The following is a 25,654-nucleotide window of genomic DNA, read 5'->3' as shown; positions in this document are numbered from 1 at the left end:
CTGGGTTATCTCACATGACACAGCTGCTGCACATGTATTTATAGTTGGGCAGACCCAGGAGTTTGGGCTTATTTCTGCAGAGGAAGTGAGGCTAGGATAATAGCCAGATGTGCCATGCACAGGCCTGGCCCTACAATATGCATTCCTGGGGAAGGAACACCAGTGGAAGTCCCTGACCCATAGGCCTTCTCTTCTCATCCTCGTATCTGTCCCCCAGCATAAGCGTCCTCATGCAAGTCAGGGTGGCTATAGAGAGGCAAACATCCAATTGGCCCAATGCATGTGTCTTGCAACTAGCTGCCCCTTGGGCTAAGGGTATTCACAAAGGCTTGGATATGGGGAAAGGACCATGCAGGCCTGGGAAGTGGGCTTTTGTGGCTATTGAGGAAGGAAACTCAAGATCTTAGAAACCCAGGGAATGGACTAGAAGTAGGATTCTGGCTCTGTGTACCATGGGCTTCTCACCCTGTGAAGAGGAACAGACCTAGCCAAGGCTGGCCAGCTCAGAGGCTTCCAAAGCACAGAGCCTGGGGCAACCACCTGCTGGGATCTTAGGACAGTGCTAGAAATGAGCAGATCAGAAAATGGGGGTCTACAGGGTGAGGCTGGAGTGTCTGGGCCTGTCCAGCTTCATCTATAAACTGAGGTGGTTTGCAACCTGGAATTGTCAAATTCCTCTCCAGACCCAATACTATAGGGTTCTAAGATCCAGCTTGTCACTATTGAAGGCTCAGTCTCAAACACTGGATAAAGATAATACAAAAGAAAAGAAAATACTAAAAAAAAATTCAAATGAGCCTCTCTAGTTCAAGAGATGAACAATGAGATATTCTGGTTAATCAATGATCTGGCTAATGGAGTTGTTAGATTTATCTTTCACAGGTGACTGATAATCAGAGCATAACAATACACTTAACCTCACAACGACCATCTGCATCACCACTGGATGGCAAATGACTCAGAACATCTCCAGTTTAGGGCCATGAACTACCTGGATACATCAGGGCTGTATGTAATTAACACATGATTCATTATGGAAACATGAACATGCTGGGTAGGCCAGCAGATGTAAGTTGACAATCTCTAATATTAAAATTTCCAATGCCATTTCTGTGGACAAGGCAACCTCTTTCAGATTCTCTAATTTGGTCTGTTTCTCTCCTGATGAATGTTGATGGAAGTAGGCTGCACCAACCTCTCCTGAAGTTCACTGGTGTCATGAGACACAGAGAGCCCATGCCCAGAAAGCATCAGTGTCATGAGACAAGGAAAGCCCACTCACAGTTAGGAGCACTGACCTGTCCTTTCATATCTGGAGCAATGGGAATGGTGGGCCAGATGGTTGAGTAGACACCAAAAAACACCAGCCAGATCAGCATGCTTCCCCAGACAGCCAGATGACTGAACTGCAAAAGGAAATAGAGGCTCAGGCAGGGCTTCTCTGCTGGCACAGGTGAGCCACCCGCACCCCCACCTGCAACAGAAACCCTGTGTCCAGGCCAGCTTTCTTCATGGATACATTTTTCACTAGTCACTGGAAAGTGCCATCTTGTAATTATCTTGTCTCAGAATGTCACACAATGAATTCAAGGATCAGGAGGCTCCAAACTACCCTGAAGATCAAGGTGCTTTTGCTGCCTCAGCAGACCTTCTCCTAGACCCCTTGCACAGTTTTAGCCAGCCCCTCACTGGTCCTCACCAATGCTTGATCCAACTTGGAGCTACATTGGCCAGTTCACCTTAGTCCAGTAAGAGAGCACCACATGGACAAAAAAGAATAAGATGTTCTTACTTATTGTTTTGGAAACTTTGATTCTTCTTTTCATTTTCCAAAGAACTTTTTACAAATCTGGGCTGGATATTACATCTTAACAATCTTCTAAGCATCTGCTGAGTTGTTAGCTTTTTCTCCTTTGCCTCTGAATATGATGATCCTTGACTTCTTTTCTTCCATACTCCATGACATAATCCACCATCAAGGTCTGTTAGCTTTTCAAAAATGCTTCCAGAATCTGACCATTTCTCACTACACCCCCTTGTAAGAGCCCAGGCCAAGCCACCATCACCTCTTGTCTGGATTAATTACCATTGTCACTTGATGGATTCCCTACTTCCACAAGCACCTCCAATCTCCACCCTCATTTTCCCAGCACAGAATTAGGAGTCTATTTATAAAGCAGTGATAGACAAACATGAAAGATGGGTTATGATCCTGAAATTTGACATGTCACCAAAATGTCTAAAATTGGAGAATGATTAAATGATGGGATATTGATCAAACTTAATGCTCTTTAATTATGAACAAAGATTTTGTGGGAAGTGTACTTTAAGGTGTGGAAAATGTCCACGATCTATTTTAAACTGAAAAAAGGATTACAAAGCTATATGCTCCATAAAGCATTATCTTATTAAAAATATACATATGAAACATCTATAATGTTACCCAGAAAAGTCATAACAGTAACTGCCCCCTTGTTCATAAACTTTTGGAAATTAAAAATTCTTTTATGTCCTTCTGTATTTTCTGTATTTTTTTTTTTTTTTACAACATGCATATACACTTGAAATGAAAGGACTGTTAATAGCTTAGAGCTGTTAGTAAGCGCCAAGCAAATGAATCATTGGAAAACTCTGGATGGCAAATTTGCCCTGATAAAGATCAAATGAAAATTTTTTTTACATGCAAAATTTAAATGAGATAGCTCAATCCTGCTGACTGGTTTCCCAAGGCTTAAAAAAAGATCCATGACATCAAATTATCTGTAGTGGATAGAGAAACAGTTCCAGAGAAAACTTACTTTAGTCCATGCTGTGGTCTCCAAACCAGCTTTCAGACACACAGTGACAACAACATACTGTGAAAACAAACAGGAATTGGGGAAAATGTATTATCCTTGGTGACTTATTATTACTTTCCAGGAGAAATCCCAAGTTTCCACTCCAGAGGCAGTGGGAGTCACTTTTGTGCTTTTCTTAGCTTGGAAAGATTTGGGAAAAATCACCTTCTACGGTGCTGCTTTTTTTTTCACAGCTAGATGTGAAACTGCCTTGAGGTGACCTGGTCATCACCTGTCTAGAAATCTTTACTCTGCAAAATCTCTGCTAGAAAATGAGGTAAGCGTTTCACAACCATTTTGAGCTTTAAGAAATGTATACTATTGAGTTGAAAGATTTAAAACAAACAATATGAAGGAAGGCCTTATATAAAGGGTTTCCAGAGGCAGTGCCCCGACATATGCCACTTAAGAACAGTTCTGTAAACAGAGAGAAACTTACCGTGTAAACAATATTTCCAACAAATAAATAGTCTGTGGCCTGGCCACTGGCCAATGCAGTATCTGAAAAACAAAGAAGTTATTACTAACTTCAGCAGAAGAGCACTGCAATCTGTTTTGTTCAGAATATAAAAACAGAACTTTAGAAACATTTATCAAAACGTAACGGATTTTCAAAAACTGTATCATCTGTGATTCGAATGCCTCTTCTTTCTAACTGTGAATTATTTTCATCTTGTATTTTCTCCAAATGAAGCAAACAAACAAAATCAGGTTTCTAACAAAATGAACCAAACACTTGATCTGTATTGAAATTTATATTTTTATAAGGATTAAAATCTCCCCTTGTGGGGTTAAGCAAAGGGAAGAGTTAGACTATAATAACCTGTCTTTATTTATAGAAGCATTTGACTTTTTCTGAGTGTTCCTTTAGGATTTATTTTTAATTTTTGTGAATTGGAACTATGAGCCAATAAAGGAAGATAACGACATGAATACAAATCAATTCATAATTATTGAACTCAGAGAATTTGGAGGGAGTATTCATTACTCATGTTCTCATATGCAACTGCATAAACTTCTGAAGTCTATAAATTGGGGGAATGCAAACAATCCAATGAGAGACATCTAGAAAATACAACTAGGAATTTGAAGCTTTTATTTCTTGTCCACTTTTTCGTTTATAACGACTATTACAATGTATAAAACAATTACTAAGGCTGAACTCTAATGGAATTGTCTAACTTCCATCAGCTAGCCTGCTGTGAAAAGTCTGGTTATTATCCTGAGGGGTCAAAGCCTTTTTCAACATCAGGAATGGTTTCTTTGGATGGCACTGCTAATCTCCTTTTATTCCCTTTTATACTCAAATTCAGGTCTGTGCCTGAGAGGCCAAGTATTAGAGGGATTTTTGTGTTCAAATTTCCAACCCAGTAGCTGCCATACACATATATTTGGGCGGGCTCACTGACCCATGTGCTTGTTGAGGAATCTCTCATTAAAGTGTCAAGATCTGTTTAGTTTTCTAAGACACCAGAATGACCAGGTAGCATCATAAGCAGAATCTGGTCATTGTGGGGCCATAGATAGAGCTCCAGGGCATGGTCTTTCTCCTGATTCAAGATAGGAATATTTGCATATATAAGGAAAGATCAACTGCAAAGTGACATTATGGGCTGCATTAGCTATACACCTAAAGTAAAAGACTGCTGCTGGGGAACGTGAAGTGTTATCCAAGGAGAACGGAGAGAGACGGCCACCGACTTACAAAGGAAAGGTCTGGAAATTTAGGGGAGATAACTTGAAAGTTAGGCAGAATCTCATTAAAAGGAAAGGAAGGAAAAAGTTCAAAACACCTATCCTTCCATTCTTGAGCAATAAAGAGGAATGAAACACTGAAACATGCTATAACATGGGTGAACCTTGAAAATCTTGTGCTAAGTGAAAAAAGCCATCACAAAAGGCAATTGTTGTAGGATTCTACTTCTTGAACTGTTCAGAAGAGGCAAATCTACAGAGACAGAAAGTAGACTAGTGATTGTCAGGAGGTAGGAGTTTTTGGGGGGAGAGGGGGCAGAATGGGAAATAACTGCTCATAGTTATGGGGTTTCTTTTGGGGGGCAAAGAAAATGCCCAAATATTAAGGTGTCAGCTGCACAATCACATGATATATTAAAAACTATAGAATTGTACCCTTTCAATGAGTAGAATGTAGGATATGTACTGATAAAGCTGATATAAAAAAAATTCAGTTCCTCAGTCACACTTAATCATATTGCAAACCCTCAATGGCCACAGGTAGCTAGTGACTACTAAATGGGACAGCATGGATACAGAACACCTCCACTGTCACAGAAAGTTCTACTGGACATTCAAGCCAGAGCCACTATGCTGGAAGAGGAAAGAAGTGATAAGAATTGGCACATATATTTTGAAGGTAGAGAGGACAGGCCTTAGGATTTAAATGGGGGGTGGAAACGAATGTGAGAAATCAAGGGTGATTTAAGGTTTTTGCCTGAGTACCTAGGTGAACATTGATATCATTTACCTGATTCTGGTCATATTCACATAGGAATACTGATTAAAAGAGTGACACATTAAAACGTGGTATTGAGTGGCCAATATTTCAGATTCACAATATGAAGAACAGGTGACAGAGAACATGATGCTATTAAGAAAGAAACAAAAGCACATGGAGGCAAATGAGGTGGTGAGAAGGAGACAGTTAGTGGGTGGGGGGAAGGCCCAGCAATGAGTGTTAGAAGCCCATGTTCCAGCCCAGCTCTCTTGTCCCAGCTCTACTGTTATTCAGTTCCTTAAAATGTTCCGTTCTGCATCCACACCTCTAAAATGGGGATTTTATACTAGATACAGATGATGATGACTGAATTATCACCAAGGTTCCTCTAAGATAGAAAATTTTATTGATAAGGTCTGCGATTTTCGCTGCTACATCAGCCTCAGGCCTGTAATGGTAGAAACTGGAGAGTTTCAGATCTTCTTCCTGTTCAGTTTAGCTCAGGGGGGTTTTCCTAGTCTCAGTCCATCTGCCTGGATGGAGAACAATGACCTCAGTGCCCTGAAGTTCTACCTACACGAAGCCCCGATGGAGTCCAGAGTCAGCGCTGACCCAGTGTAAGAGTTAGAGGGGGTATGAGACTAAACGGAAAATAGAAGATCACAATCAAGGTTTGACAACTTCCTGAATTTCCTTTTAGTACGACTATTTCAAATGTTGGCTGATGCATGGACTAAAAGAAATGAACTATACAAAGCATTTGTCTAATATGAAAGGCTTAGAATGTGTTTCAGATTTTATGGACATAAACAGAAAACTGTTATACGTAAGAAATTCTACATTGAAAAGAGGGAGCATATGATTCTAGGACTCACTCTGTGAGCACTTTACCTATATTTGTATACCTCCTAATATAACAATACTAATGTATTATCATTATTAATGTTAGTACATGATAACAATATATGTAAAATCCCTTTGCTATTCTAACAACTGCATGACCTAGTATTATCTGCGTATTTCAGATGAGAAAACCAGGGTGGCAAAGAGAAGTCAAATGACATGAAAAAGGTCATCCACTTCATAACAAACTGTAAATAAGCGTTTGTTTTCATTACCGAGCTAGAAAAGAAGCATCCCAAAGAACAAAAGAAAACTCCAAAAGGAAAAAATATATATATTAAAAAGTACTCCTTTGAAATACCAACACCTAACGGGAAAGAACTTGCAGGAGAGAATTAAGGCTGACAGGTCATTAGCTTCCTGTGACAGAGACTCTGGGTCACACCGGAAGTAAACGCAGGGCACAGCAGCAACCCCAGGAAACCCGAGTTAGGCGGGCACAGCAGCAGCCCCGAGTTTCTCCACCTTGGCACTGCTGACATTTTTCCAGATTAGTCTTTGTTACACAGGATGGTCCTGTGCATTGTTGGATGTTTGGCAGGACTCCCCGCCCCCCCACCACGTTCCCCTGGGGGATGCCAGGAGTCCCCACGCCCTAGCTGTGACAATGAAAACTTTCTCCAGGTGTTGCCACATGTCTCCTGGGGGTCAAATCGCCTGGCCTGAGAACGGCAGTATCAGAGGTAAGACAAAAGACAGTATATGGAAACGTGTAGAATATACTGAGGTGAGAGCATCTAATGCACAAAGGGAGCCCTCTTCTCTCTAGTCAGACTAGGAGAGAACGAAGTGACCCCCGCACCCCCCAGGTGTCCCACAATCGACAGGAAGAAACAGCGGGAGACTTTAGTACAAAGTGATGCAAGTCGCAATGCCAGATGGCCTTTAGAAGGGGGCAAACTCTGGGATTACCTGTGGGACTGAGAGCTTGCTTATGAGGACAGGACCTCCATGAAGACCTTTAGGACTACTGAATGCTCTGTGGGCAACTTGGGGTAAAGAAAAAATAGGGAAGACTAAAAGACATTTTCCAAATGTAGCTTCTAGAGTTTTATAATGCATTAATTTCTACCTTGTCAAGTGAGTATAATGCTCACTGGCATTAAATACAATGTTTACACTTGAGGTAACCTGTATAAGCTTAAAATAACTTTTTGAGAAGCCAGGATAAACCTTTTATTTCTGTTCATCATTTTGGAAAGGTAACTCAGCACTGTATTTTAGTTTTCCACTGAGGAAAGAGTATCTCCTGCCCCACTCCAAACTTCTACCATCTGGAAAAAATTTATTCCTTGAAGGAGAAACTCCTAAACTAAGCTGAGATTCTGGGACCCACCAAAAGTCTCGAAAAGACAACATCCTTTAGACAAGTCACAAGTTACCACTCTGCACACCCTGTTGAGGAAATTCCCATGGAATGGATTGTTCTCTTACGGGTTATATTTCAACTGTTTTAGAGGCAAATGCCTGTGGGCATCATCTTTGTTAGATCCTGCCAATAACATACTACTGAAGGAAAGATCAGAAGTCCTCAGAAATCATTTGTGACTGAATGTAGCAATATGCTACAGCTTGCTGATAATTCAAGCGCAGAAAAGTCCATTTAGACTGTCCAGCATATTCCTGAAGCACGCTGCGGACACACTCTTTCTTCCCACTTCGCTTCAATTTAATAGCACTGTTATGATTTCCACGCTCCACTGAGAAAAACATCTTCTTTTAGTTTAGTAGTTTAGTTGTTATTATTTTAGTCAGATATTTAAAATTGCAAGGTTTTTTTTTTTTTTTTTTGGAAAGGGAAAAAGCAACCCCCAAACTCAGGTGAGTGGTTGAGTTCCCCAAGCCAGCCTTCAGAACATTATTCAACCACCATCTGTGTAAACGAGAGTGAGAACATGACTTCACACAAAGCAGCAAGGGGTGGCAGAGAAGGCTACTGGGGAGGAAGGAGGTGGTGAGAAGGGAAAGGGCAATACAGGCAAAAAGGCAATCAGCCTGCACAGAGGCATGGAAGTGAACCCCCCCCACCCCGTCCCTCCACCCCCCCACACACAGCTGGGTTGGGGGGTGAGCTCTGTGCAAGGTAGGGTGGGACGCTGGTGGTGTGAGGGCAGGGGCCAAACCTTGCAAGGCTCTGAAGAGGTCCCTCAGAAGAGAAATCCATCAAAAGTGCATGTGGAGAGGCGTGATCTCACCAATCTTTGTTTTCCTATCTTAACCAGCAGGACACTGAGCACTTCCTAACAGAAACCCGTCATTAGCACACAAAGGCTTAACTGAGCAAGGAGGACAGAGGTAAGAAGGATTAAGCTGCCTATTGCACCAGAACAGCTGGCATTTAACCCAACTGGGACCAGTCAGCCTTTTGCAAATCGAGGATCAAATTCACCCAGATGAGAGATGTAATGAGAAAGGAGGGCATTGCTTCTTCCAAAAGTCCATAAAAAGATTTCCATAAAATGAAGAACCTACTAGAGCAGGAAAAATTCCCCATCTACCCTGATATAACAGTCACATTTAGAATGATTTTACTATAGCTCCATGTGATGTAAAACCCAATACAATGATGATGTTTACTATATACATCAAAAGTGTTAAACAAAGTGACAGAGTTGGGGACACTGTCCCTGGTAGTCAGCTCATTCTCTTGGAGGCTTCAGGATCCACTGACCTGGGAGTGGGTACCACTGTTCTTTCAGATTTTTATTATTTGGAAAATCTACTTGAATCCAGGGGTCAACATAAAGAAGGATTAGCCAAATGTGGTTTAGAAATAGTCACTGAAACAGACTATTGTGAACAACTGGGACAAAACCACACAGACCCCCACATTAGTAGTGACAGCTCCAAATGGTTGCATGCAAAAACCTCTCCAAAAATGTTTGTGGGAAAACCCATGACTTGTAAGGAAAGTACGCCTCATTTTCTAAGCAGACGGAATGATCAGGGAACTTACTTCAGAATATTCCAAAGGGCTAGGTTGGTGACATTTTATAAAGATGCCATTTCAATTAAATGCTCATTAAAAGCATTACATCATTACCCAGATAAACCACAAGAATGCATCCAGAAATGGCTTGGACAAAAAAGCAAAATCTGAAGACAAAGTTATAGCACGGTCCTGTATGGTCAGGGAAGACAGGATTTAATAATCAAGAAAACAGATGGGGTGAATTTATATGTGCATTTTTAATGAAGTAAGAATCCATGGAACACCTGAATTACAAATCACAGGCACCTCACTCACAGAGGACTCAGGAGGGAGAACTGAGGTGGAGGGGCACCATTCCCTTGACACCCAGGCACCTGCCAAGAATTCTGGATGGAGAGCGGATGCCAAGTTTCTCCTGCTTTCCCATTCCCGCCCTTTGGCTTCAGAACTCTCAGCAGCTCTGGCTGAGAGCAGCCCTTATTCCAAAATACACCCTCCCCACCTTGCTTGCTGGACCTCTCAAGCCTGTAGATGCTCAAAGGAGGCACTCCACCAACCAGGTACCATTAGACTAATATCCAGAGTGAAGAGGTGCTCCAAGTTCCAAGTAACTCATTTACAGACAAACTTTTACAGCTCACCCTGCTCAAACCTGGACTGCCCAGGCCATAACTGAAACTATTCTTTCTGCTTCCAATGCTACGTATTCGTGAAGAGAAAATTTATTTTTTCCTTTCTCTATAAAGAGTGGTATAAAATATTGGAGAGAGTTTATAGGAGGTTGAGTTTATACAAGTGTTAGTGATTATAATTACATTCATAACCAGTGCTGGGTTAAGTTCCTGGTTATATAAGCCTTTTTGCTGGATTTTCTCCTCTCTATTGCCATTACTGATGGATAAAGTGAAGGATACGAAACTCAAATTTCAATCTGGGTTTGTTTTTTTTTTCACTTTTGTTTACTAAAAATGGATTTTAAAAAGGTAGTTTAAAGAACGGGTGGTAACAATGATGAGACGTGAACTTGATGGCCGATGTCAAATAGCCACCTGTGTGGCCACAGACTTGTCTCCTATTCTTGGGTGCACAGCTAAGTAAAGTTCCTTAGCTCCTTGTACCCAGGTGGGGCCCTGTGACCAGTCCTTGCCAATCAGACATGTGCAGAAGAGATGGATCCCTTCCCAGAGATGGTCAAGAGCAACCACTCCTTCTCCTGGCTCTGTCCCCGACTAATGTCAAGGCTGACAGTGCACACAGTGGTCACGCATGAAATGGAACCTGACTGTACTGAAATGGACCCCGAATTTGTTTTAATGAGGTGTGGTAAGATATGTAGACAGAGAAATGATTGTCATGAAGGAAGAAGTTTATACTTACAGATCCCTAGAAATATGAGGCAGGGATGCCAAGCAGGGCCACAAGGGAAAGCATCGGGGTCAGTAAGGAGGCAGAAGAGGAAAAGAGAGAACACGGTCCAGAGCCTTTACTGGGGTTTTCAGGGGATGGAATGGACAAAGGTGGTTAGGTATGAGGTGTAAGCTTAGGATTGGATGGTGTAAATAATTTCAGCAGGCTCTGTGTGATAGGGGTGATCCCTAATTGTCTGGCATCTGACCCCAGGGTGATTTAGGACAGGGGGAATACTTCATTGGTGCATGACAGTTCAGAGAAGAGATGGCTGGGGGTGTGGCCTCTGGACATTGTTGCAGTGGCGGGGGGGGGGGTCCATTTCAATACGGGGGGGCTCTATTTCATGCATGACCCCTGTGTGCACTTTCAGCCTTCCCATCAGTAGAGGACAGAGCCAGGAGAAGGAGCCCTGGGAGGGGCAGTCTCTCCAGGATCAAGGCTCCAATGAACATCAAAAATGTGGGAAAAAAATATTGGAATGTAAGAAAGTATGCTGAATGCAGTCTCCCAGTTGACTGTGACATGAATAAGAAATTAGCTTTTATTAGGATACACCCCCAAGATTTGGGGGTTGTTCTTTACAGTTTATTCCCACCCCGGCTAATGCACCTCAATTCAACTTCTCAATTCAACTTTCTGATAAAGTTATAAGGGTTAGCGAAATTGGGCAGCTCTGGCTCATGCTTCTTACAGCATGACACCAAACCCCGACTGTGTCAAATACATGTAACATGGGGCTTATTAAAAGAGACCCTGAAACCTAAGAGATACTTAACAGTGGGCCTCCAGCCCAATTCTGGGTTTCCAAACGCTGGCGCCTCAGATTTGTGAAGCGGAACACAAGGTCCGAGCTTTCCTTCAACAGGTCATTGTGTTTAAAACAAGCTCAAATAAAACAACAACAAAAAAAAGTTCTGAATTTGGAAACTCGGTTTTATTTAAGTACATCACAATGGGGTTAGTAATGAGGTATTTTAGGTTTATAAGCTGTAGTTTCATTTGCATGAGAATCGAAAAAACTTCCCAAGTATTCCATCTTTCTAGTTTTTAGCAGACAAGCCCCTTTCACTTCACCTTTGTGCTTGGGGGTCTTGGGAAGGTCCTCCAGGACTCTGTCCTCTCAGGAGGGGTTCCGGAGGGCGGAGGCCATGTGAAGTGAATTACTCCCCTTTCTGTCCCATTTAGCGTTTAATGTTCCTCCCCAGATGTTTCCATCGATTTCAGACATTTTCGAATCTGACACAGGAGGGTGGTGGCTTGTAAAGGGGAACAAAGTGTTGGCTTCCTGTCTCCCTATATTCCTTGAAAACACAGCATTTTGTTGGAAAACTCTGTGCCTACCACAGCACCTTGTCCCAGCAGGCCCAGGAGCTATGGCCATCAAGGACAGTATTCACTAATGCCATACTGGTTCCCCATGGGATACCCGGGAGCCAGGGTAGGCCTGGCACAGAGAAGAGACTCATTTAGCTTTTCCTTTCTAATAAATAACTGAGTTTAAGAAGTGGCAGTCTCAGAGAATGGCAGTCTTGCCCTAACATCGCTGAATGTGAGGAAGGCTAGTCATTGGGATTTACGTGATATAAAATGGCATGATTTGCAGTACCAGGTACAGATCAGAAATAGTTCAAGCTCAAACGACCCAATAATGCCATAAGCAGAGACAAGCAGGCTACGTTTCATCTTATCCACGTTCACAGTTTATAAAACTGGTCGTCTAGCAGCACAGTCATTAAAAAGTATAAAATTGCCTTTTCTCGAAATTCTCAAAAGACCTTGCTGCTTAATTAGTGCCAATAAAATACGTATCCATATGGTAATTTTCCTTCTGAAAAGAGATGGGAATGATTTCCAGGGTGTGGGCTGTGAGGAATTGAGAAACAAAGGTTTTGAGGAATTTTTCTCTGCTGCTAAGTATATTCTCTTTCTCCTCACCCTCCCCTAAATTTCATCAAGAAAAATCTGAAAATTTCCTTTTTTTAAGTCCAAACTGATATTACTTTCTTTTGCCAATAACCACAGTCCACTTCAAGGAGGAATACTCAAATATGCAGACTGGACTCCACCAATGGAAAACCTGAGTGTGGGCAGACACCAAGGGTCTTGATGAATTTCGGGCCCTACAAAGGTGACATCTCCGGTTTTAACCTAGACTCGCTTTCAGATCAAAGTATGGGAGCTGCAGACAGGCCACAGGACTGAGCATAAGATTGTGATGGTTGGAAGAAATCTGATTTACTGAATTGCTTGAGTGGAAAAATTTATTTTGAAACTTGAAATGAATCATCACAAATTCCATCAGCAAAGGAGTGCTTTGAAAGGTCTATCCAAAACCACGCAAAAATAAGCAAAGCAAAATTCTTGGAACCTCTCTAAGGAATGAACGACGGGCTCACACCTTCTCGAAAATATTTCTTCCCAACAATTATGTGCCCAAAGTGAACAACACTGGTATGTAAGCCTCTAAGCCGCTCTTCATAGTGAAGAGAGAAGCTCCTAGTAAAATCCACCATCTTTGTGACATAATCCACAGAGTGTGAAACAATGAAATGAAGGGCTCTGGGGACCTTAGCCCATCAAGCAAAACTCCTTTAGGGTCCTGGCTGTGAGACAGAGTCTGGGCGACAGCTTCAGGTGGGACTTGGGGGTGGACAGAGTCATTCCTCTGTTAGATCAGGGTCCCCCAAGCCTTGAACCTGTCTCAGTTCCTCTCAAATCAGTTCCTGTATTTCCTTGGGGGTGGGGTGCTACATCATTCTAAATGGTGATTCAAAGTGTAACAAGAACTCAGAATTAAGACAGTAAATCAGCACATATAAACAAGTAAACCCATCAGCTGCCATATCCCTATCTTCTCAAACTTGCAATCTTTCTTGATTTCCACCACTTTCTTTTTCTGCCAACCCCCAAAATCCATGCTCTTGCCAAACATCATGTGTTTTTCTATGAAGCAAATCTTCCTACCTCCTGCCTCTCACCGAGAAAAGTCTGCACCCAGCTTTTCCTGATCTGACCCTCACCTAACCCTAACCTCCCGCCCTCCTTCCCAGCCACTCCCCCCCACCTCTCTGATGCAGCTGTCTTGACTAGAGGGTGCCACTGCTGACCCCAGAGGGGACACTGGAAATATGTCAAGACATGTTCTGCTCTATTATAGTTGCACAAGGATAGGGAAAGAAAAAGAGAAGGTTACTGACATTTGCTGCCGGCATCCTGAAATGCTCATAAGGGCACCCAACAAAGTCTAGAATCTGGGTTTCCCCGGCCCTGCATTGGGAAATCCTGTCCATGGCCTCTTCAGGTTCTTGCATGCCTGCCTGGTTGGGCCAGAGTGCTCTCTCTCTCACTTTTCCCCACACCTGCCCTACCCCACTTGATCAGCCCCTCCTCACCTTTCAAGAATATAAATGTCTCTTCCTCAGAAGAGCCTCTGGACTAGGTTGTGTCCCCGTAGCCCACAGCACACTGGCCAGGAAGCAGCAATGTACGCATCTCCTGGTCATCAGCTCTGGCCTTCCGGAAGCGGCCCGGGGGCAGGAGAGGCAGAATTTCTATATGTGTACTCTCAAGGTCTGGCACTCTCAGGGTCACTGATTTACCATGATTCTGCTAAATCAACAGATTCTCAAAACACACTCCCTGGAAGTGTGTAAGCACATTCCCATTTCCTGGGTGTTAATCTCCTTACACACTCTCTGCAACACCTGCACACACGAGTGTTCTTGCCTCTAGTTCTCCTTCTACCTTTCACTTTTATGGACTTGATACATTTGTTCCCCAAAGGGCTCTGATCATGATACTCTCCTTGATCTAAAATCCAGGCTAACTCTTCACATAACATCTTAAGTCCTGACTTCTCAACCTCACATTCAAAACCCTGTGCTGTCCAGTTTTCACCCACCTTCTCAAATCTTTTTCTGACCTTCACCCGTGAAAGGATAGACTCCTCACAGCTTCCCACATCTGCCCTGAAATTCTCTACATTGTTCGGCTCTTCCATCCATTCCTACACCTCTCGATCCTATCTGGACTTCCAGGCTAAGCCTGGATGTTACCTCTTCTACTAAGTCATTAATAATCCCAAAAGAAAGGCATTTTCTCTCAGCCCTCTGAAAACCCATAGCATATCATCTGTATTTGACTTGCGGGAATTATTTTCTACTTTGTACTAGAAGTTTCCATGCGTGGATCTAGTTTCCCTACCAGACTACAAACCCTTTGACAGTAAGGCTACGTTGATCCATTCACCTAGCACCCTTAGAATCCACCCCAAAGCCTTAGACATAAATATTACACAATAAGGTTAATGAGCAATGATGCAATCAGCTTTGCTATGCATTAATAGTGAGAATTTAGAAATTAATTTTAAAATATTCATTTGTTAGAACAAGTCAACTCATGAACAAGAACACCAATGGCCTCCTATAATTCTCTGCCAAATATAATTAATATTTGCAATTTATTTCATCTCACACAGTTACACTCAATAGGTTAACATTTACAACAAAATTAACAGAAAGCTTCTATGCCAAAGGCTAAATACTTACAATAAAATAATGGCATTGATGATGATAGTGATGATAATACAAACTGGAAAAATATCCTATGGGCTGGTTACTAGGTAAATCACCAGATTTGAGGGAAGCTGATAAGGGTGGCAGAAATGGACTTGAAATTCACGTGGTGCTATCTCTCAGGTAAATAAGTAACTTTTGGGAGTCTGTTTTGAAACACAGGCTATTTCAGGGGAATGAACAGATTTATATAGTGGCATCTAGCTAGACTATCCCAATTCCACCATAAGTAGCAAGCTGCAATCTCAACACACATAATCCTATCTCCGGGATTGGAAAACCATCACTTCTACTGCAGAATGGGCCATATTAGGGCTTTCTGAAGCAGACAACTGAGTGACCATCTTATAAATCTTCTGAGGGTCCAAAGGCAAGCACTCTGGAGTTAGGACCAGAGTGCAATGTCTAGATGAGAAGGGTAAGGGGCCTGGAGATGGTAGTCGTGGTCCAGTCCATACTAGTCCCTGTGTCTTCCTAAGTATGGGCTCAGGGATAACAGGACAGCTGTCCAGATTGTTTTTACGCTCATCAGACAAATTACTTCCCAGCCCCAGTCCATCCTGCTACAGAGATGGCAGTTTCTATCACCAAACTGGCAGAGCTTCTAAAGCAAACCACGTTCAACACTCTTCTATTTGTAGCCCCTGCTCACTCGAAATACACAGAAATCCACACTGAGTAAAGCTGAACCACAGGAGAGCTTTAGAGTTCAAAGAACACGATTTTGCTAGAATGCCCCGTGTGTTGGGGGCGGGTGGAGGGCTAGAAGTAGAACGTTTTTATTTCCTGATCTAGATACTTAGGGACCCTTGAGGGAAAAGGGGGTCAGATGAAACTCAAAGAACAGGTCATAGGCTGTAATAAATTGGCAGGGCATGTATTTTTTCTAACTGTCGGTATTTAATAGGTTAAAGAATATCAGTGAGGATGAATCATTTTTGTTTGAAGCACAAAACAGATTGACATAGAAACAAAGAGGCTTGGAAGCTTTATATTCTTTGGTTCTCTGAACAATAAAAGGCCTTGTCTAGTCAACATTTGGAGTAATTTTTCCCAGGGGGATTATTACTATTTGAGAGGGATGAAAGAGTAGCATTCTCATGATCCATTTTCCTTTTCTGAGACTAAAAGATGTGTCTCTTTAGGAGGGAATCTCTTGGATGTATTAAGGAGTGTGAACAAATACAGGCAGCCACGTTTCTCACACGTCCTTTTCCAGCTGGAGGAAAGACTAAAACCAGTCGAGAGAATCGGGCCTTAAACTTTAAAAGTCTGCTTGAAAAGTGTATGTCAAGGAGAGGGGACTCTTTCAAGAAATGAGGTGTAAGTTTAGACCCTCACAAGATTTGAGTGACTCTGCATACAGGTATGTGAGGTTGGAAGACGAAAGCCCAAGCAATTAACAGAATATGTCAAACTTGGGGCTGAGAGGCATCGATGTTTCACTCCAGCACAGTGTTTTGCTTCAAGATTCTTCACTCAGTTATTAAAAATTAAGTTTAGAATTCCTAGCATTTAAACTCTCCAGGCAACTGGAAAGAAAATGGGCTCTCGGAGCCAGAATGGATGAAACCTACAAGCTATAAACCTGAGCCCGAGCTCTCATTAGATTTTAGGTATGTTTTTCTTCTGAAATGTGTTTTTGTGATCTCTCGGTCTACAGAACTGGGAAAAAAAAAATTTTGTGAACAACTGGCACCAGAGGGACCGCAGAGCTACTTGCTGACAGTTGAAATCATGAAGCCGTTACCATGCTCCAGCGCTTTCATGGGAAACCAGAAGAGGATGAGGGAGTGGACCAAGGCGTTGATGCAGTGACCCCAGAAAACCTAAGGGAAAACAAACCAAGGGAGTCAGGAGCTGCCCACAACTCTTGACCTCTGTTCAACTCAACAAACACCTCATTGTGAAGGATACTGGCAGTGGGCTGCGTTGCTCCAGAAGTAGCCTAGTATTCTTGAAGTTAAAAAAATACCGGTTTCCTCATTTTTACATACAAATGACTGGACTATCTCCGGATAATATTACCTTGCTGCAAAGACCTAAATATATATGCACATATACGTGGACCAATATACAATCTGTCCACAACCAAAAATGATTTATAAGCCTTTTTTTTTTTTTTTTTTTTAAGAATCCTAAAAAAAGACAACAGACTTTTACAATCATCTAGAAAGAGAAAGGTGTTAGGTCAAAATTGTTAACAAGAGACAGAAACTGTGGACTTCCTGAAAGCATTAAAAACACTTTAAATGTAGATTCCTACATGGTGCTCCCATTCTTTTGTTTTGTTTTTTAAAATCCCTCCCGAGCAACTTGTTAATTTCTAGGAGTTTGGTTAATATAACGCACATTTAAACATTCTCTTTAACACTTGAAAGGTCAAACAGAAGAACACAACGTTTAGTTTCTTCTAAATTAAGGTTTCATAAATGCACTTTAATCATCTTTTTACTACTGAGATGACAGAACTACTATACTAAAGCCAGCTTGAATTTATTTAAAAAATCTAGATTGTTCTGGGGATTGTCGTATAGTTTGATCCTAAGTAGCGGTTGGGAAGCAGAAAAATGAAAAAAATCATAAGACAATGGGATTTTCCATTTTTAAATGTTCATTTTTTTTTTCCCTTCTCCCTGACCTCCTTACCCACCCCCTCAAAAAAAAAAAAAAAAAAGTCTCCAAGGCGTCTGCAAATAAGTCTCAGAGAATTCTCAGCTCTACTACCTTTTAAGTGGGTCCATTCCCTACTTACTTCCCATCTTACAGGGCTTTTGAATTCAAGCGCTTTAAAAAACAGAGTTACATAAAGAATGCAGAACCAACAGGCCATGCTTCCCATTGACAAACTCATAGTAAACAGGGACTGAAAACAAGTATTCATCCAAGTCTTCCTGTGTATGGAAGGCAGTAAAACCAATAGGATCCATTTTGGTTTTTTTCCAGGCTTGGAAGTGCCTATTATGCTTTCTTCAAAAGAAGACAGCTTTGAAGGGAGGCTATCAATAACACCGGCTCAAAACGAAGGCTTCAGAGGTGGTTCTATCCTGGAGGACTCCCCTTGGCATCCTTACCAAGGCCCCGGCGGCTACCCAAGCAAATCATGCACACCACCGGTGCCCAGTAATTTCACTGACCTCTGTTAAAAGATTTCAGTGAACCTCTCATTAAACATCCTAATCCCCTCCTGCACAAAACCCGAAGACAGAAGCATGGCAACACAGGCATCCTGCACCGAGCCTGGCACGTGTCTTCTCTTCTGGCTGAGGCCCTCAACCTCTCTGCCACTTGGCTGTGACTGGCAGGCCCTATGAGGTCCCCTCTGCCTGTCCTGACTGTGGAATCCTGGCAACACCCAACCCAGATTCTACTTGGCCCTTCGCAGGGTTGCTGACACCTTTTAAGTCTAGAGGCTTTCTCGTTTGATTTTCCAGTCTGATTAAAAAAAAAAAAAAAGATACCTACGACTGACTGGATTCCTGTGTTGACATTTGGCCAATTTTTCTCGCTAGCTAAAGAAACATTTTCTTTTAAAGGAAAAACCAAGCCAGGGTGGTAAGAAAGCTCTGTTAGGCAAGCTCCCAGCCCTCCTCAATGCAAGGCTTTATGAAGGGTAAGGGGAGTCTCTGACAGCTGATCCAAAAGGCCCTAGGGCCATGGGTGCTGCTGGCCACACAGGGACAAGGGGAAAGGAGTCAACAAATAGGAACTAAACATGGAACACAGAAGCTTCCTTTCCAACTGGCATCTTGAATTTACTGGCTTGTTATACTGGGAGAGGACAGGCGTCTCACCTCTTCTCGAATGTTCTAATGCATTAGCTCTCTCACATGCAGATAACTAGAGCTGGAAGACATACAGCAATGCTTATGCCCTTTTGAAGTGACAATTCTGCAATAACATTGTGTACCTTTGTGTTGAAGCCTTCTGCATTCTGGGTGATTTTGTAGAGCTGTGGGAACCTGAGCATGCTCTCCTGGGTGCAAGACCTCTCGAAGATTCCCAGCGTGAAGGGTGGTAGTGCAGTGAAAATCTGTATGGAGAACAATGAGCTGTTAAAAGGGGATGTTCTGATTCTCCTGGCTTAGGTGTTTCCGTTCTATGGAATGATGACTTAATTTTAGGTCAAGTCCGAACCTGAGCTTCAATGATTCACAACTTACCAGACACCCTCCAAACAAAGAAAGTGCACGAACGACCTTTTTTGTTACTTAATCAGCAAAAATGAATCCATTGGACATTGAAAACAACACCATAAATATATGGTTAGCTAAGAAATCATGTCATATTAACAACTACCTTCCTTTGTCAAATGAGCAGTGATTTATGTGGCTTTGTGAAGTGTCGTGCTTTTCGTGATCATTGGCTCAGGCACAATTTTACAACTTCCCATCCTGATCTTATACTCAGATTTCAGGAAGCATGATGTACTTCATGCATTTATTCATCTGACAGACATTTATTGGGAATGAATTATGGGCCAGACACTGTGATAAGCACCAGGAATAGGTACGGACGTTTAAAGACAGAAGAAGGAAAAGAAGCAGGTCCCTGACCTCCAGGAATTCCGTCTACTGCAGAGCGGGAGACAGGCAGCCGGCGGCAGGCGTATAAACAAACACATAAAACGCAGCACTCTGCAAAATTACTCATGGGGGAGAGCGTGGAGAAGGAGAAGGGAGAGTCAGGATTCTGGGACCAAAGAGTGCCTGACCCGTAAGGTATTGGACCTAGGGGATTTGGCAGGAGGAAAAGGAATGTCAGGGAGAGGGGCAAGAAGGAAGGACTCCCCTGAAACAGGAACCCCTCACAAAGCTTTGGGTCTGAACACATGTGGTATGTTTGGGGGTCGGCGTTGGACTTCTACGACATCCAGGATGGTGACTGGCTGAGGACAGGGCACAAGACAAGGCTGGGAAGGAGACAGCAAGCTCCCGTGACAATGAGTTTCTTGGGCCAATGGTGCCTTCTGAGACTTTCGCCTTTACCTGTAATCTACAGGTGGAGGAAGGCCAGTAAAACTTGAAGGCTCCTCTTATACCTTGGAGCAGAAAGGTAAACAGCCCTGGGATGTCAATGTTCTCTAGGTTTTAAGGACAAAAGGATCAAGAGTGGTCGTACTCATCTCTCTCCCAGGAATACAAGTCATCTGTTTAAGGGAGATGCTCCTAACAAACATCTCAGAAGCTTTGCACACTTAGTACATCAATTCTCCCTTGTGGTTTTGTTTAAATGTGCTATCATGCATACTTGATACTGCCATCCTTGGTTTTTTTTTTCTTTCTTTCCTTTTTTACTTGACTTTCTACCCACTTCAAATCATCCTACCCTTCACCAATGGACATCCGCCCTGTAGGACCTACCATATTTCCATATTTTCACCCTGCTTACAACATACCACATACACATATGTATACTGTTTAGGGATCATTCTTGGTTATTACAGAAACAAGACACAATCACACATTTTTCATCATCACATTTTTCTCACAAAACAGTGCACGATGGGATGCCCTTCAAGTCCCCTCGGCCTGACACTAATGCAATTTTCTCATGCCCATAACTAATCCATAGTATGTATGCACCATATTTTTTAAGCTATTCACCTACAGATAGGCATTAATTTCTTTCCAACTCTTTGTTCCACAAACTTTGTATCAAAAAAAATCTATGCTATATTACAACATATATACTTTATCTTTTATTCCTATGGGAAGGTTTCCCAGAAACAGTGTGGGTACAATTAATATAATAGATACAATTATTTCAAATTTTACAAGATGCTGCTTGGTTGCTTTCAAAAAACGTTTACCTTTCCTTTTACAAAGGACAACAGTAATCTTGTCCCTGCTTCTCTATCAGCAATGGTGTTATATTTAATATTCTCCAGACTGAAAAATTGGAGATATTAACTCTTACTTTAAAAAATTTACATTTTGGGGGCACCTGGGTGGCACAGTTGGTGGAGCGTCCAACTCTTGGTTTCAGCTCAGGACATGATCTCAGGGTCCTGGGATGGAGCCCCATGTCCAGCTCTATGCTCAGCACGAAGTCTGCTTAGAATTTCTCTATTTCCGTGTGCCTCTAGCTCTCCACCCCCTGCACCTATGCATGCTCTGTCTCTCTCTCTCTCTCTAAAATAAATAAATAAATCTTTTTAAAAAATTCACATTTCCCTGATTACTGATGCGCTTGAGAATGTTTTTATTTATTTGTTTGACATGTGGATTTGCAGTTTTGTGCATGGTCTACATAGGTCCTTTGTCCGTTTTCTATTTGTGGTTTATCCACTTTTCTAAGAGTTCTTGGATTATAACAGATATCCATTCTGTCTTTGTATTATAAAGTTCCATCCAAATGAATTCTGTCTCCTGGCTTTCTTGATGGTTTCTCTTGCCATATAAAAGTGCTTAATTTTTATATGGTCAAGAATAGCTTTGAGTGTCCAAATACAGTTATTAAACTTTTCAGGAGTTTCTTGCAGGAAGCTTACAGTTTTAATTTTTCACATGTAAACCTTAACATATCTGGAATTTATTTATCAATGTGGTATAGGATAGGAGTCCAATTTTATTTTTTTCCAAATAAAGAGCCAAGTTGTTAGAACACAATTAATCCAAACATTTCCCATTTAGCTAGAATAGCACCTTTGACGTTTATTAAATTCTCACATATTACAGATCTGGAATCCAAAACTGGAATTTACTTTTGGATTCCCTAACTGCCTAGTCCAGTTTCACATCAGCATCACATTCACTTGGTTACAACAGGCTCGTACTATAGTCCAACGTTTAGTAAAGAGAAGTTGACCCTTACAATTGTTCTTTTTTGTACATCTTAATTCTCAGGTACGTGTTAATTCTATTTATACTTTGATATCATTTTATGTAACTGCCCTCCCTCCCCCACCAATCAATCACTGGGATTCTATTGGAATACATAAATTTATATATCAATTTAGAGGAGCTTTTTTAATGATATCACCTTCTCATATGAAAGAATAATATGCCTTTCTATTTGTTCAACTCTATTTTGTGTACTTCAAAAAGATTTTGCATTTTTTTTCCTACTTGGTACTATAAAAATTATTCCTATGCAATGTGTATGAAAGCAATTATTATACCCATGCATTTTTTTTTAAGATTTTATTTATTCATGTGACAGATAGAGATCACAAGTAGGCAGAGAGGCAGGCACAGAGAGAGAGGGGGAAGCAGGCTCCCTGCTGAGCAGAGAGCCTGATTCGGGGCTTGATCCCTGGACCCTGATCATAACCTGAGCCGAAGGCAGAGGCTTTAACCCATTGAGCCACCCAGGTGCCCCTACCCATGCATTTCTAAGTGCTCATTGCTAGAGTTTAAAAAAAGCTATTGATTGTTAGGAGAGAAAATAGCTATTGGGTCTTACATGTTTATTATGGATCTAGTCACCTTTTAAATTCTCTTATAATTGTAGTATTTCTTTACTGGTATTTTCTGGGTTTTCTAGATAGACAGCCACATATGAATACATTTAAAAGGATACTTTTTTTTGTGCATATTTGTATAAGCACAGAAATCATTTTTTTCTAGTATTTGTAATAGTTATTTAATTTTCTTGGCAGTTGCTGAAAATTCCGAAAACAATGCTGAATTATATAGTGATTTCAGGCATCCCTAACTAATTTCCTATTTAAAATGAAATCATTTAAGGATTTTACCATTTATGGCAATATGCTACTGGTTTTTTTTTTTTATATGAATAGTCTGGATTATAGTTAATTGGTTTCTTTCTTTCCTATTTTACTTAGAGTTCTTATTTTGGGAATGGCAGCTGACTTTCCTCAAATACATTCTCAGCATCCACTGATGAGATCAGGTTTTTCTTTTTTCTTTTGTTGATATAATATTTAGAAATATTTAAAAAGTTTGAACCTCCTATATTTCTGAAATAAACCCTACTTGGTCAAATATTTTACTCTTTTGATACACTGTTGAACTCTATTTGCTATTTATGTAGAATTTTTATAATTCTGTTTAAAAGCGAGGATGGCTCACAGTTTTTTCTTCAAATTATGCTGGCTTGATAAGATTAAATGGGATAAATTTTTGAAACAGCTTAAAACACATTGAGTTATCTCTTCATAAAATAAGAGATGAAATCTAACTGAAATCCATCTGATCATGGTGGTTCTTATAACCATAAAACAAAATGATGGAGAAATTTGATTATGGATTTAATGAGAATCCAATGGGATGGCATTCCTTCATTCATTATTCTGAGAGATTTAAGAGTTTCAAGTCACTTTTAATGCTATTTAATCTGCTATGAGAAATGATGACTCGCTACTTTAGCTGACCCGGGGAATCAAACATAAATATAAAGAGTAACTACAGAAAAGAAAAAGTAAGACAAGCAAGGCAGAAATACTGTTTGGAGAAAATGGCAGAAGGAAATCCAGCCCAGAAGAGGGGTCACTAGTGAATGTCTCAGATGTCCCAAACTGCCTCTTGTACCAGAGTACAGTCTGGAGTGGGAAAATTCTACTAAACAGGACTTGTTGGAACAAAAGTGGCAAAAACTGGAATATGGACTAATATGGATCAGATAATAGTATTGTATTCATGCTAAATTTTAGATTTCAATCATTATACTGTGGTTAGATAAGAGAATGGTCTTAGCATCTATGTACCAAAGTATTAAGCAGTAAGGGGGCCTGATGTGTTATTTTCAACTGATTCAGAAATAAGTGTGTTGGTGGGTGTGCACCATGAGCGCCCGTGGGTGTGTGTGTATGCACACTCATGTCTATGGGTGTGCACACGTGTGCCCGTCAGGGCTGTGCACACACATGCACATGCACAGAGAGATAATGCAAATGAGGACAAAATGCTAATAACTAGGAATCTAATACAAGAGTTCTTCATACTCTGTTGCATTATTTCTCTAAGTTTCAATTTCTCTAAGTTTCAGTTTATTTCAAACAAAAGTTACCAAAACAATAACTTTTTAAAAGATTTTATCTATTATTTGAGAGAGAGAGAGAACATGAGAAAGCACAAGCAAGGGGAGGGGTAGAGGAAAAAGCAGGCTCCTTGTTGAGCAGGGAGCCCAACGTGAGGCTTGATCCCAGGACCTTGGGGTCATGACCTGAGCCGAAGGGAGGTACTTAATCTACTGAGCCACCTATGTGCTCCCCCTACCCCACAGAACAATTCCAATGGGGACAAACTTCCATGTTCTCAAAAGGTTTGGCCCTTTCAGCATGATTGTCTCCTGGAGGCCAACACTTTCTGACACTACTTCGTGGACCCTTGATCTTCCCAATTCTGCCACCACTGGTTGGTGGCTCACTCCAACACCTGTTCTGTGGACCTGTAGCGACATGACATAGGGCCATTTCACCTTGAAATTCACTTCTTTACCCCAATATTCTCTTTTCTGAGGGACACAAAGAGCATACCACACATTCCCAACTCTAGGGATCAAAAGTTCACCATGGGTCCTAAATTTGCATATGCACAACCATTACTAAAAAAAAAAAATGTTTAAAATTTTGTTGCATTTTTCAGTAAATCTGAGAAACTCTGATGGGGCTTAGAAATCTGCATCTTCAAACAAACCTTGGTTATTCTAATGTAAGTGGGATGTGGACCCTATTTTGACCAATGCTGTCTTAAAGCCTATCAGCATTTCATGCATAGCAGGTCCTCAATATGAGTTTGTTGGATTAATTTCAATTGTCCAAGGCTGCCCAGAGCTAAGAAAAGAATCCAGCTCTTATGCCTGAGTATAGAACTAGGGCTAGCCTCCATGCCTGTGACCAGGTGACTTGTATTCTACTCCTTTGCTATAAAGCACCATCACACAGCTTCCTATTTATAAATATATATTCCTATTTATAAATATGTATATAAGCATGGATTTGGCCCTTTCTGGCACTAAATCATTATGGAACAGTCAACATAATTTTAATCTGCTCAAAACAGTCACACGTTCTGCAAAATTACCAATCCGTCCAAGGGGAGGTCCCTGAGCCTCTCTCCATGTGGTAGGTGAATTAGAGTAGCTCTAACTTCTGGCACAGGTAAAAAATGGGCATTGATTCAGCCCTGCTCTCAATACGGTCACCTTTGCCTTTTGAGCCTAAGTATTAGCAACAAATGTGCTAGTGCACTTGGTCGTGGGACAGTCCGTAACTGACCGGTGCTCTTTAAACTCCAGATCTGAACTCAGGTCCCAGTGGCAGGTTCTTCTATCCATTTGGCCCTCTTTACTTGTCAAGCTACACAGGGCTGGGACAACCTGTCATATGCAGCATTTAATACCCAGCAACGAGCATGGTAGCTACTAAAAAAGAAAAAAAGACCGAGGAGTGGACAGATGACTTGAACATACAGCCACAAATGTATATACAAGCTTTAAATATTTATAGCTCCATGATGTATACTGTATGTCTGGTAACTGCCATCTGAATCTACCTATGATGGCTACTTCTGACTGTAAACTCCCACCGGGCAGGCAAGGTCAGAGTTAGTGTCCAAAGGACACGGGGACGTGCAAC

The 25,654-nt window shown here is 41.4% G+C and overlaps 1 protein-coding gene across 3 annotated transcripts in view; it reads right to left on the bottom strand.

Moving 5' to 3' along the window:
* ATP8A2 (ATPase phospholipid transporting 8A2) overlaps positions 1 to 25,654 on the bottom strand; it is a 587,617-nt gene that overhangs the window by 139,329 nt on the left and 422,634 nt on the right. For all 3 annotated transcript variants that reach the window (XM_032838223.1, XM_032838221.1, XM_032838222.1), the window contains exons 29-33: positions 19,022 to 19,144; positions 16,862 to 16,940; positions 3,277 to 3,338; positions 2,799 to 2,855; positions 1,299 to 1,406 (exon numbers count right to left, since the gene is read on the bottom strand). In XM_032838223.1, the coding sequence (XP_032694114.1) occupies positions 1,299 to 1,406; positions 2,799 to 2,855; positions 3,277 to 3,338; positions 16,862 to 16,940; positions 19,022 to 19,144 (429 nt within the window). The remainder of the gene's footprint in view (positions 1 to 1,298; positions 1,407 to 2,798; positions 2,856 to 3,276; positions 3,339 to 16,861; positions 16,941 to 19,021; positions 19,145 to 25,654) is intronic.

Source organism: Lontra canadensis, unplaced genomic scaffold, assembly GCF_010015895.1.
Source record: "Lontra canadensis isolate GAN:19392208 unplaced genomic scaffold, GSC_riverotter_1.0 scaffold103, whole genome shotgun sequence".
NCBI classification, from domain to species: Eukaryota; Metazoa; Chordata; class Mammalia; order Carnivora; family Mustelidae; genus Lontra; species Lontra canadensis.
Note: the sequence above shows the minus strand (reverse complement) of the source record. Positions and strands in the feature narration are given on the sequence as shown.